The sequence below is a fragment of the Gymnodraco acuticeps genome, unplaced genomic scaffold (assembly GCF_902827175.1).
Source record: "Gymnodraco acuticeps unplaced genomic scaffold, fGymAcu1.1, whole genome shotgun sequence".
NCBI classification, from domain to species: Eukaryota; Metazoa; Chordata; class Actinopteri; order Perciformes; family Bathydraconidae; genus Gymnodraco; species Gymnodraco acuticeps.
This window is the reverse complement of record NW_022990341.1, coordinates 1,757,454-1,771,982: the sequence shown is the minus strand read 5'-3', so window position 1 is coordinate 1,771,982 and position 14,529 is coordinate 1,757,454. Positions and strand designations below refer to the sequence as shown.

General features: G+C 40.2%; 1 protein-coding gene across 1 annotated transcript; it reads right to left on the bottom strand.

Moving 5' to 3' along the window:
• Positions 1-1,145: 1,145 nt before the first annotated feature.
• LOC117550915 (cytochrome P450 2J6-like) lies at positions 1,146-12,851 on the bottom strand. The gene is given in 15 exon segments (XM_034223513.1): positions 1,146-1,647; positions 4,717-4,858; positions 4,938-5,125; positions 5,379-5,520; positions 5,930-6,106; positions 6,271-6,431; positions 6,549-6,698; positions 7,324-7,486; positions 7,573-7,833; positions 9,785-9,957; positions 10,083-10,151; positions 10,154-10,223; positions 10,611-10,798; positions 11,956-12,097; positions 12,645-12,851. Coding segments are annotated over 15 exon segments (2,394 nt in total). The 5' UTR covers positions 12,837-12,851; the 3' UTR covers positions 1,146-1,471.
• Positions 12,852-14,529: the final 1,678 nt, after the last annotated feature.

Here is a 14,529-nt window from a genome sequence, read left to right as displayed (position 1 = left end):
ACTGGCAGCCATGATAAGTGCCGTTCGAATTCTCTAGAATGATAGGAAAGGAGGTTTCAAACTTCCTTTATAACCTCCTTTAGCTTAGGAACCACTGGACCTTCCTAACCGAAAGGAGAGAAGAAAATGCTGCCCCACAATGCCTTGCAGCCGCAGCATTTGCGTCACACAACAGTGGGCCGTTCACGGAAACAATCGATTATGACGGATAAATGATATCATGAAAGTTACGGTGCTTATTAAGCATTTTAAAACGTATGTGGTAAGTTGCCAAAGTGCTTTGTTTTGAACGTTCATCAGTATTATAATCAAAGAGAGACATATGAACGTTAGTTTTTACTGAAATGATCAAATAAAGTCAACATCTCACAGTCTTTACTGAGCTGTGTGGGGTTTGTTCAACTTTTAAAAGATGTTTGAATGGTGATGTACACAATGATAGATGTTAAGGACTAACGTTTATAATAAATACATTTGTATTGATTTTAAGATATTTTCATAGTTCATACAATCATACGTATTGGGATCATTTGTATTAATGTGGACCGGAGGGAGAGAGTGACGAGCATAAGTTTCACTTTTCATTTTTTATTTCAATTCCAACTTTGGTCATGAAGAATATGTTTCTCTGTTGTCCACGTTCATAAAGCAAAGCAACAGCATCAGAGCATGGTGCAGAGTTTCTAGATGAGTCCGTGGTTCTTATTAAACATCCATGTTGTAGTCCTCTGTATAGAAAACTGTAGTTTCCATAGTTTCCCCACAGCAGCAGACGCACACAATGACGTCCGCTGGCGCATCATAAACATGTCGGATAGTGAAAGTGCATTCGGATTCTCTAAGTACCACAGTCTCTTCTCCTAAGTCATTTTTAATTCTCCTATCCACTATCCCTTAACCCCGTGACGTTTCACTCAGAGGTCAAGGAATAGGAGATAGGGTTAGAATTTAGGAGCTGATTTTTAAACTATCCGACCGCAACCCTGGGACACAGTCTGTGTTCGAGTTCATCCAAAAGGGGTTGGGAAAGAGTGAGGTCATGGTTCAGTGAACGGCATTTAGATTTTTAGAACACCAGAATGGGTAAAAACATTTTATTACGGACCTTATTATAATGTTAAAATAAGAAAGCACTTCCCAATTACTTAAGTTGGAAACAAGACTTGTAGTATTGTTTATTTGGTCCAATCAACAGTCAAAAACACAAAGATAAAAATCGCACAGCCCGGACCTTTAACAAACAGAATTGCTCTGAGCTTAACTACAATTCAATTTGTAAAATCATTAGACATCCTACAAAATACTATATAAAGCCTTTAATCTAATCAGTAACCTAGAATGTATCTTCAGATTTCCCAAATCAAAAGGTAAGTTATAGAAAGTGGATCAATGTCCTCTTGGACATGTGGTAGAGATTCAAAATGTAATTTAACTATATTTCTGACAAAAGAAAAATAGTTTTTGTAAAATCCTAGCGTGAGGTTATACAGATTTCATATTCAACGGGTGCAAGAGTAATGCCAAAGCGAAAATCCAATACAGGTTTCACCCCAGCAGGCATGGAGAAGTTAAAGTGCTGCATGAAGGATGTGAAGAACAGGAAAAGCTCCATCCTTGCCAGGTTCTCCCCGAGACACTGTCGTTTACCTGAAAAAGGCAAGGCAAGGCAAGTTTATTTATATAGCACCTTTCAACACAAGGCAATTCAAGGTGCTTTACAAAAAACGACATTAAGAAAATGGCATTTAAAATCAGTCATTAAAAAGAAAAGATAATAAAATAAACATTAAAAGAAAAAATACATGGATAAAAGTTACAGTGCAGTTTAAGATGTGAATAGTTCAATTAAAAGCAGCGGCAAAAAGAAAAGTCTTTAGTCTTGATTTAAAAGTAGTCAGAGTTGCAGCGGACCTGCAGTTTTCTGGGAGTTTGTTCCAGATATTTGGAGCATAATAACTGAACGCTGCTTTTCCATTTTTAGTTCTGACTCTGTGGACAGAAAGCTGACCAGTCCCTGAAGACCTGAGAGATCTGGATGGTTCATAATTTAGCAGTAGGTCGGAAATTTATTTTGGGCCTAAACCATTCAAAGCTTTATAAACCAGCAGCAGTATTTTTGAAATCTATTCTTTGACACACAGGAAGCCAGTGTAAAGACTTCAGAACAGGAGTGATGTGATCCACTTTCTTAGTGTTAGTGAGGACTCGAGCAGCGGCGTTCTGAATCAGCTGCAGCTTTCTAATAGATTTTTTAGTGAGACCTGTAAAGACACCATTACAGTAGTCCAGTCTACTGAAGATAAAAGCATGGACAAGTTTTTCCAAATCCTGCTGTGACATTAGTCTTTTAATCCTATATATATTCTGTAGGTGATAGTAGGCTGATTTAGTAACTGTTTTAATGTGACTGTTGAAACTCAGGTCAGAGTCCATTTCTGGCTTCATCTGTTGTTTTGAACATTGCAGACTGAAGCTCAGAGCTAACTTTTATACGTTCTGCCTTGGCTCCAAAAACCATTACCTCAGTTTTATCTTTGTTTAATTGGAGAAAGTTCTGACACATCCAGTCATTGATTTGTTCAATGCACTTACTCAGTGTTTGAATTGGAGCATAGTCTCCTGGTGAAATTGTTATGTACATTTGTGTGTCATCCGCATAGCTATGGTAACTTATTTTGTTGTTTTTCATTATCTGAGCCAGTGGTAGCATGTAGATGTTAAAGAGAAGAGGCCCCAAGATGGAGCCTTGAGGAAACCCACATGTCATATTTGTCAACTCAGATGTGTATTTACCTATAGAAACAACGTTTTTTCGGTCCTTTAAGTAGGATTCAAACCAATTTAGAACTGTTTCCGAAAGTCCCACCCAGTTTTCCAGTCGGTCTAGTAATATGCTGTGGTCAACAGTGTCAAACACAGCGCTGAGATCTAATAATACTAACACTGAGGTTCTGCCACTGTCTGTGTTTAAGTGGATGTCATTAAAGACCTTTACAAGAGCAGTCTCAGTGCTGTGGTTTGGACGAAAGCCTGACTGGAACACATCGAAACAACTATTTAAATGAAATAAATTACTCAACTGTTGAAAAACAACTTTTTCAATGATTTTACCTAGAAATGGGAGGTTTGATATGGGCCTGTAATTGTTCATAACTGAAGCATTCTAGATTATTCTTTTTTTAAGAGCGGTTTAATGACTGCAGTTTTTAGGGCCTGTGGAAAAATACCTGAGTGAAGAGATTTGTTTACTATATGAAGTAGATCTGAGGCCATGCAACGAAAAACATCTTTGAAAAATCCTGTTGGAATAATATCAAGGCAGCAGGAGGAGGATTTCAGAAGTTGAATAATGTCCTCTAGGTTTTTATCATTAATCTGATGGAATTGTGTCATGGTGTTTGAATTGATATTAGGTGGACATAGGGACAACACATTTGCTGTACCTGATGCAGAGGCACTGACTGCTTGTCTGATTTTCTGAATTTTGTCAGTGAAGGAGGCAAAATCATTGCATGCCCTGGTGGATAGAAATTCAGAGGCTACTGACACTGGGGGGTTAGTCAGTCTGTCGACGGTAGCAAACAAGGCACGTGCATTGTTTTTGTTTTTGGTAATGATGTCAGAGAAGAAAGACTGTCGTGCGTTTTTCAATTCCAAATTATAAAGGCCAAGTCTCTCTTTATAGATTTCAAAGTGAACCTGGAGATTTGTTTTTCGCCACCTACGTTCAGCTTTTCGACACTCTCTTTTTTCTGCTCTCACGGTCATGGCCTTTCTCCATGGAAAAAGGGAAACAATCAGAACATTTCTTAGACTTACGGTAATAAAGAATACAGTATTCATTATTCTGACGATGGCACTTCCTATGTTCACATCCAATCTCAAAGATGCACATAAAGAATAATGTGGTGGGGGTCTGTGTCAGAACTTTGTCAACTTCTTACTGGGGTCCCTCAGGGTGCCATCCTGGATCCACCCCTCTTTCCTCTGAACACCAATTCCCTTGGCTGTGTCATTGCTTCTCCTACCACAGCTATGCAGATGACACTCAACAGATACAGATCCTACAAGCGTCTTTGGGTTCAAGAAAAGCGCTATAGAAATAAAATGTATTATTATTATTATACTGCCTTTCCCTGGACTGAATCCCAAGTGGTCGCAAACATCTCTGTTGGTCTGGCTGACATCTCTCAGATGATGTCCTTGCACCACTTGAAGCTCAACCTTGTCAAGACAAAACTGCTTTTTCTTACTATAGTATCAACATTGACACTTGTGTTGTGTCCACAAATCAGACTGCAATGAATCTACAACATCAAGATGACATGTCCCTTTCAGACAGAAGGAGACGCAGGTTCTTGTTAATGTTCTTATCATCTGACGTCTGGACTACTGCAACTCCCTCCTGGTTGGTCTACCTCCCAAACCACACCGCTCCTCCCCTCCTGTTCACCTGGCACTGGCACCAGCTTATCATGCTGTCAGTGGATTAAGCCTATCCTACATCCAGAACATGGTTAAAGCAAACACCAAAGACCTATCGGCTCCCTAGCCATAACATTGTATGTGTTATCTTCTAGATGGTGACAGTTTATACCAGGACAAACTGCAATCATTATGCAAAGGAAGAACATAGGGTCCCAGTGTATGACAGGATAGACTCCTGTATAAACAGGTAGAGACAATTCAAAAGCAAGAACTGGTATTGCTTCTCACCGGCAGAGAACGGAATGAAAGCAGCTCGCGTCACAAACTTTCCCTCCTTGTTCAGAAAGTGTCCTGGGTTGAAGGTGTTTGGCGTCTCCCATTCATTCTTGTCGTACAGCACCGAGGTCAGATTGGGGATTATAGTAACTCCCTGTTGAATTGGAAATGAAATGGCAATTTGCAAAGATACAACATAGTCATGTGACATACGACTGCATTCAAGAACTGACCTTTGGGATTGTGTAGCCTCCCAGCTGGACGTCCCTGTTGGTAACATGAGGCAGGTTGAGAGGAACTATGTTACCCATCCTCTGGATCTCGTGTATGACGGCGTCAGTGTAGGGCAGGTTAGCACGATCTTCCATGGAGGGCTGTCTGGACTGTCCAATCACTCTGTCTATCTCAGCCTGGACCTTTGCTGTGGAACAGGAGGGGAACAGGCAGACGTTACAGAATTTGTAGCATAAATATTTTATCAAGATGAGGCCCTGTTTATTTGCAAACTTGAATCAGTCTAATACTATAAGTTGTAGATGTTTGTTGCATAGCAATACATCTAAAGACACCCTTTGTCCCCTTGGAGAAAAAGCAGTTACATGATGTTTGTAATTATTTAGCCCTACAAAATGCATCAAAACAAAGAGCTCAGTTGGCTGTGTCAATGCTCTTACTCTGCATCTCAGGGTACTTTGCCATGAAGAGGAAAGCCCATCGCAGGGTAGTGGAGGTTGTCTCAGATCCAGCCAAAAACAGATCCCAGGCAGACCCAACCAGATTTTCCTCATCAAAAGTATTGTCAGCCTGCCCCTTACCCTAATTATATACGGGAATGCATGTGTTAAAACATGACGCAAATTAATTTGGAACATCTACATGGCTGTAACAGCAAAGGTCATTGTATGTTATTATGGTTACAGGTAAGTAAAGCAAAAATATATATTCTTGACCTTGCACCTTGATAATTAAAAGGCTTGGCTTTGTTTGATCAAAAAGAGTGTATGCTGTTAAAGATAGGGTAATAAATGATAGGGCTATAAGGCAGAGGCCATTGCAGAAGTGCATATCAGGTCTTTGATTTGTTCACATACCAGCCAGGAGTAATTTTGCAATGAAATGTTGTGTCAGTACAACACAAAAACAGTTGATAGTGCTGATGGTGGTGCAAAACAAGCAGATAAGATATATACAGGAACTCAACAATGTTCATCTTAGTACCAAGTACCTTCTGAATCTCGTTCAGGAAGCAGTCGATGTAGTCTCTTGGGTCTGAGGGATCCCAGTTCTGTTTGTGCTTCTTAATCTCTACTCTTATGAATTCCTTCACATTGTCCCAGATGTGCTGGACTGTCTGATGAGGCCCTGGCAAACGTCTCATCAGCCATGGGAACGAGTTGTAAAGCTGCAGAGAGGAGCAGATCAGGACAGTAACATGACAAGGCATTTCAGAAAAATATGTTCTGCTAAAAAACATGTTAACATGTTGAAGCCAATGGTCTGAATCATGATTAGGAGTGTCGTACAACACAGCATTACGATATTATCAATAGTTTTAAAATGCTGTACCTGTGTCCAAATGGAGCCTTCAATCTCGAGACCTTTGTCAAACCACTCCATCAGTTTTGTAAATTTCTTATCACCATACTCAAAGCGATGACCAAAAACAAGGGAACAAATTATGTTGGAGACGACGTTGTTGATGAGGAGATGTGGATTGAATGGCTTTCCTTCAAAGTTTATCAGAACATTTAATGTAAATTGCAAATTTGGTGTAAGTCAGAGGCCATGGCAAATGTGCACATCAGTGTATCATTCTTCAATTATCCTTATGCTTTCATTTTTACCATTGTAGCTTTTGATGTCTTTTGCACAATACGAAAATTCATCCAAGATGATGGGCTCAAGGGACTTCTTGCCAAATCCAAAATATTTGAGGGTCGAAAGTGCAAAACGCCTCTGCTGCTTCCATGTGTTGCCATTACTGAAAACTATACCTGATGGGAAACACAAGCAGATTAAGAAAACCTTGAAAAATCAAAAAAAACTATTAGTTTAATTTAGCTTTCATTATATTTTGAATACTTCATTTATATTAAATTACACAGAAAGAGATCAAAAGCAGAAACTAAAAGGTTCATAATTATTTGACAAAACTCCTCAGTAGAAAAAACACATCTCTAGTTCATTTAGTGTGTAAAAGTATGAACACATGCAAACTATAAAACTGATTGAGGGAGAAACTGATGCAACACACAGTGTAATAATTCAACAATTTATCACAGTATCACAGGAATTCAATATACACTGTGTGTGTGTGTGTGTGTGTGTGTGTGTGTGTGTGTGTGTGTGTGTGTGTGTGTGTGGGTGTGTGTGTGTGTGGTGTGTGTGGTGTGTGTGGTGTGTGTGTGTGTGTGTGGGTGTTGTGTGTGTGTGTGTGTGTGTGTGTGTGTGTGTGTGTGTGTGTGTGTGTGTGTGTGGTGTGTGCTGTGTGTGTGTGTGTGTGTGTGTGTGTGTGTGTGTGTGTGTGTGTGTGTGTGTGTGTGTGTGTGTGTGTGTGTGTGTGTGTGTGTGTGTGTGTGTGTGTGTGTGTGTGTGTGTGTGTGTGTGTGTGTGTGTTACCTAGTCCAGAGGTAATGTCAACGAACAGAGGGAGGTCCGGGCGGTCTGATAGACTGTCTCCCTGAGTAACCAGAGCTTCTCTCAGAACCTCAAACCTGTTTAACACCACCATCCATGACTGACCCATTCTCAGGCTGTACACATCTCCATATGTCCCTGCTAACTGTGAGAAGATGTCAGAGAAGAGGAAGAGAATAATGCTTCATATAACCAATAACACATTTAAATGTTTTGCACCTGCTGATTTACCTCTGTCATACTCTCATGGGTCCTTTGGTAATCCACAGAGAACATGTTGCCCACAATAGGAAGTCCCCGGGGTCCTGGAGGGAAGCTGCCTGACCGACAGTTCTTGATATAATCGGTGGTGAGGATAAAGATTACAGAGAAGAGCAGAAGGCTTTTGACATCCCAGTTCAGATAGGAACCGATTACAGAAAGGATTGAATCCATTCTGCAAATCAAGGGCTCAAGCCTGTCCAACTGAAGACTGGGGTTTCTTTGCCTTGACTTTCACATAAAATGATGTTTCTGTTGCAGAGAGCTATCACCTCTCGTGAAACTTTGCTCACGGCAGCCCAGTGATTGGCTAGAGGAAAAACTGGACTTTGCCCCCTTGATACCAGTATAAAGCAATTCTAACACTGTTAATCAGTGACCAATAATGATTTTTTCCAACTGGTCTTTCACAAGACCTACCGGATAATGTGAGCTCCAGGGTCCAGATGTTTGCAGATGATACTAAAGTCTTCAAGGAAATTAAGTGTAAAGAGGATGCAGAAAAACTCCAGTCAGATCTCAGAGAAATACAAAGATGGTCTGAGTGTTGGCAGCTCAAATTCAATGTAGGTCACCCTTGAAAAAGAGATCTTTTGATCTCAAGAGGCTTTCACCTGGTTAAATAAAGGCTACAAACAAATGCAGCAAAGTGCAAAGTAATGCACTTAGGTTTTCTGAATAAAAAATATGAGTATAATATGGGTGATAATTCAAACACTATAAACCTATCCGAGACTCAGAATGAAAAGGACCTTGGTGTGAATGTTGACAATACCCTGACATTTAGTGACCATATCCGTCGGGCAAGTAACAAAGCGAATGGTATCCTAGCAATGATCCGCAGATCATACACTTATTTGGACTCTGACGTAGTACTTAGTTTATACATCTCTCTCGTACGGCCACTCCTCGAGTATGGGAATGTCGCTTGGTCCCCCATGTACAAAAAGGATGCTGAGCTCATCGAGAAAATACAGAGAAGGGCAACGAAGCTGGTTCCAGAACTAAAGGACCTACCATATCAAGAACGACTGCAACGTCTTAAAATCCCGAGTATGTATTATAGAAGGGCGAGGGGAGATATGATCGAAGTTTTCAAATATCTCCACAACATCTACAAAACATCATGCCCACTACAACGGGATTATAACACCAGGACTCGTGGACACTGCCTCAAGTTGAAGAAACAGTACTCAAGACTGGCTATCCGCCGCAACTTTTTCAGCCTGCGTGTGGTTGACTTGTGGAATGATCTGCCAGAAAGCGTTGTCACATCCAAGACGGTTAACTGTCTCAAATCCCGCCTCGACCACTACTGGTCAAACATCACCTTCACTTTGGACTATGTGACTGTTGCCAGCATCCATAGTAAATAAAGAATCAGTGATCTACTCATTTATTTATGAGCGACTAAAAGGCCATAGGCCTATTACAGCCGTATCCTATTGATTGATTGATTGACAACAAACAAATGTTTTGTTCATACTTTGCATCTGCAGTGTAGACTTGCAAAACTGAAGACATTATTACCATCAGTGCATATGCAGAACAGTTGCACTTCTTCAAAGTAGCAGTCACAAACACACACACACACACACACACACACACCTTTATTGCATACCATATGGGCCACACAATTTGTTGAATCTCATGGAAAGAATAAAATAAAAGATTGTTTCGATATATGTCCACCTCCATATCCCCTTGGACAAAATGTAACACGCAACTCATGTTTGAGATGTATCACACACTTTATTGAAATGTCTAGCCCAAATGCTCCAATACTGTAAAGATACAATCTCAATTTCCAGTCATCAGTTACAAAAAACAAACTATTACTTACTGCAACTTATACAATTTCAGCCAAACTCTTTAAAACTGCAGAAGCCATTAATCACCTCTAGAGGAGAAAGTGGCATTACTATTCAGGACTGGCCGGAGTTCCTGGAAAATGTTTATTGTAAGCAGAGCGGAAAAATGACTGCTCTAAAGAAGTAAATGATCCACAATGTTCAGCCTGAAGGAGATACTTGCAATGGAATCAATGTTGTGTCATCTATCATTGTAGCACAAATTCAGTTTTATCTATTTATAACTATGTCCTGGTGACATACAGTAACCATGAATGAAATGGCATAATAAAAAAGTTATTGATTCTTAATAATTTTTTCGCTGTCTCTTAGCGTGAGGTTACACACATTTCATATTGAACTGGTGCCAGAGTGATGCCGAAGGTATAGTCCATAACAGGCTTCACCCCGGGAGGCATGGAGAATGTGAAGTGCTGCATGAAGGAGGTGAAGAGGAGGAAGAGCTCCATCCTGGCCAGGCTCTCCCCGAGACACACCCGCTTACCTAAGACAGGGAAAAAAACACAGCTTTAGCCCACAGGTCAAACTAGTTTAAGACCCTAATGGCACTAAACTCCGGTACAAACAAATAAAGACACTAGTAAAACAAGAGATTGTGTTACTTCTCACCCGCAGAGAAAGGGATGAAAGCAGCTCGCTTCACAAACTTTCCCTCCTTGTTCAGAAAGTGTCCTGGTTGAAAGTGTTGGGCATCTCCCATTCATTCTTGTCAAACAGCACCGATGTCAGATTGGGGATTATTGTAAGTCCCTGGTGATTGATTCATAATGACAATTTATAAAGACGCCATATGGTTGTTTATGTTGCACAGTGCTTGAATTGGAATAAAAAAGGTGCCAGTACTCTAAATCAGCAACTTTTTCAAGTCAATTTATTTATACAACCCAAAAACAAGTATTTGGCTCAAAGTCAGTATATCCTATAATGCTGGTGGGTTTGTCTCTTTACTGTATATTTTAGAAAGGCTCACTGTACTTAAACAAAATTACGCGTAGATGCGCCATGAGATGCCGCCTTACTCAGTAAGAAGTGCCGGTACCACATGGGTAAAAATCAGAAGTGCCGGTACTGCGTACCAGTGAGTACAGGCCCAATTCAAGCACTGATGTTGCATACAAATAGATTAAGAGAACTGACCTTTGGGATTTTGTAGTCTCCCAACTTAATTTCCTTGTTGGTAACATGAGGCAGGTTGAGAGGAACTATATTACCCATCCTCTGGATCTCGTGTATGACGGCGTCAGTGTAGGGCAGGTTAGCACGATCTTCCATGGAGGGCTGTCTGGACTGTCCAATCACTCTGTCTATCTCAGCCTGGACCTTTGCTGTGGAACAGGAGGGGAAAAACAGAAGATGAAATTATATTTCATCAATCAGCAGAAAAGACAAAACAATGCCAAACCACCAGGGATACAAAAAAAGTGCCTAAGCATAACTGCCAAAAAGTGCAGTTCCTTCAATTGCCACCTGATGCTTTCTTCAGCACCTGTTTAAAGGTCAATCTCCAATCTGACCTCATTTTAAAACTCTCAACTTTACAGCAGAAATAAACATTTTTACAGCAAAGTGTTTGGGTCTTTGCACTTAATCCAATTTGCCTGTTCCAAAAAGTTTATGGTGGGTGCTTTTTTTGTTGGGCTTGGGCTAGCAGGTGCAACACCAAAGACTGCATCAGCTCTACCTTCCAAGATGGCTACCGCTAGACCCAGATTGAGCTTCACAATGCTATCTCTGAACTAACTTGCTGAAGCAGTTGCCACAAAAAAGTACAAAGTTATTGACTTTCAACATAGTCACACTATCAACGACCAAATTGAATGAAATAACCTGTTAGCTTCTTTGCTAGTTTCTGTGCAACTTCCCGCCAAATTAGCATTAATGCCCACTTCCTTCCTTGCAACTATATTCGGGCATACAGTATATTTTATGTTGTGCTTTTGGCATACAGTATCAAATCTGCCACAAGACTTTAAAATAATGTCAGGCTGGTATGATGGTGTGGTTGTAGGGAGGCTGTGGCTCAGTGGATAGTGTGCTGGACTTTGAATCAGGGTATAGCAAGTTTGAGTCCACTGCATGTCGTTGTGTCCCTGGGCAAGGCACTTCACCCCAAATTGCTCCTGTGGGGATTGACCACAGTACTGAATGTATGTAAGTCGCTTTGGATAAAAGCGTCTAACAAAATGACATGTAATGTAATGTCACATTAGAGAATAGACATATTTGTGTACCTGCTGAGTTGCAACGTGGACCTTTTATAGGTAAGTGGTTGCTGCACAGAATTAGTCATTCATAAACGTGAAGGCCACTTGTAATTGCAAAATATGTCACCTTGACGTACATTTATTTGAAGAGTGAGAGCTGGAAACACTTTAGTTCAACACCTGGCAATTTAGCACTGATAACTTTGTCCTAATGTCATCCATTTGCACATAATTATTTTTAGAACAAATCGCCTTGTTGTCTTGGTCAATGCTCTTACCCTGGATCTCAGGGTACTTTGCCATGTAGAGGAAAGCCCAGCGCAGCATGGTGGAAGTGGTCTCAGATCCAGCCACAAACAGATCCATCACAGACATTATCAGGCTTTCCTCATCAAAAGTATTGCCTACCTGCCCCTTAACCTGAGAACATATTCAATACATTAAATGTGTTAAAACATGCTGAAAAATACATTTCAACCACTACTACAGCCAAGGTCATTATAATTTATGATATTTACTTCATTGATGTGTACTGGACCTGTACCTTGACAAATAATTAAAAGGCTTAGCGTTGTTTGATCAAAAGGAGTGTATTCTGTTGGAGATAAGGCTCAAACAATAGTACTGTAAGGCAGAGGCCATTGAAGAAGGTTATATCAGGTGCCTTTTTCAACACACACAGTTGATAGTGGTTCCAAACAAGCAGATATCATGTTATCAGGAACTGAACAATGATAATCCTCTCACATAACACAGTATACAAACAAACAAAGCTATTGAGACAATCAAACCTGTTCAACACCACAACCCATGTCTGTCCCATTCTCAGGCTGTACACATCTTCATATGTCCCTGCTAACTGTGATAAGATGACAGAGAAGAGGAAAAGCATCACATATCAGAAAACACAAACAGTCAAATCAGTTGACCAATTGCTTTTTAGATTTGTATACACTTGTTGATTTACCTTTGTCATACTCTCATGTGTCCTTTTGTGATCCAAAGTGAACATGTTGCCAACAATAGGAAACGCCCGGGGTCCTGGAGGGAAGCTGCCTGATCGACGGTTCTTTAAATAATCTGCAGTGAGGATGAAGATTATAAGAAAGAGCAGCAGAGTTTTGACATCCAAGTCAACAAGGAATCCAAACATCGACATGATTGAATCTGTTCTGCAACGGCTCAAGCCTATCTAACCAAAGCTTTTTTTTTGTCCTTCTTCTACCGTGAAGTGGGAGGTTTTGTTTAGCCAACTGCATATAACCTATCTCTGTCCTGGAAGAACCTTGGATCTTGGCAACACAGCAAAGGCATTATGTTGACATTGGACTTTTCCCTCTGTATGACTGTAATAAAGGTATCTAAGAATTGTATTCAGTGACTTTATTACAAAAAATAAATGTTATTGAGAAGTAGGGAACACCATTTGCTCTTTGTGAATAAGGCAAAGTGCAATGTCATTATATATAACTAAAGTGTGACAGCTAAGTTTTGATTCCTTACCAAAACATTATTATTTGTTTACCGACATTCTTCCTAACAACAAGCAAAGAGTATACCATCATACTTCCTGACAGTCTTTTATGGGAATGAGACTATTATTTCTGGCTTCCATAAGACATGACAACTTTGTTATCAATTGAATTGGTATAACAAGACATGAATTAGCAACCCTCAAGATCCTCACTCGTCTTTGTCCCTTTTTTTACATTTACATAATATCTTGAGGTTTTATTGGCAATCCAACTTTACATCAGACTTGGAATTAATCTTTTAAAACCTGTTAAGCCCGAGAGACCCCGGTACCGGGGCACTGCCGCAACATCTTGCAGGAAACAGTGTCTGAGGGCATGTTCATTTAATAAACTATGAATGTTTTATATCCATGTAACGGGAAGAAACTCATCTAACTGATCATTTTAATTTTTTTTTCAAAAACCCCCCCACGATACGATACGATACGATATTACTTTATTGTCAGATCAAGTCTGAAATTTGACTTGCGTCACAGCAGCTCCATGTCCAACATCAACAGACAAATATGCATACACAAATACATGAAACACAAACATTTAACATAACAGCACAATCAGTGAGAGAAAAACATGCTCAAAGAGCCTTCAGCGTGCATTTGGTCTGGGATTTAGCTCTGTATTTACTGTGAGGACTGACTGATGCACAAAGGAGTGCTTCAGTCTGACTTTATTGAATCGTGGGACCCTGTATCTCCGATTAGATGGTAGCAGTTCATATTCACTGTTCAGAACATGGTTTGGGTCGGAGATGATGTTGTTGGACAGCCTCACTAGGTTGTTATGATAGGCTGAGTCATAGAGTCTCTGACAGGGTTGACCAACAATCTTTGAGCAGATCTTTAACAGGTGGAGTAGTTTTGATTTTAACGCTGCTGACAGACATTTGTACCAGGTAGTATTGCAGTACTGTAGAATGGACATGATCACAGATGTAAAGAACAGAAGAATTTCTCTGCTCGCGCCAAAAGACCTAAGACGGCGGAGAAAATAAATTCTTTGTTTTGTCCTTTTGCACAGATAATAAATGTGATCCTTCCATGACAGCAGATGGTCAATAATTACACCCAGGTATTTGTATGAAACTCCCTGCTTGATCTCATCTGTATGGATGACAATGGGGACTTTATGGGAGTCAGATGGTGAGCCAAAAATGATTTCCTCAGTTTTCTTGGTGTTGATCTCAAGAGCATTGTTATCAGTCCACTCGACCACCTGATTTACAGCCTGTTGGTGGGTCAGTGACAAATAAGGGTTGGTATGATGTCCAAATCAAAAATATGCTTTAAACTTATTAAAACAACATGTTAGATGTTTGTA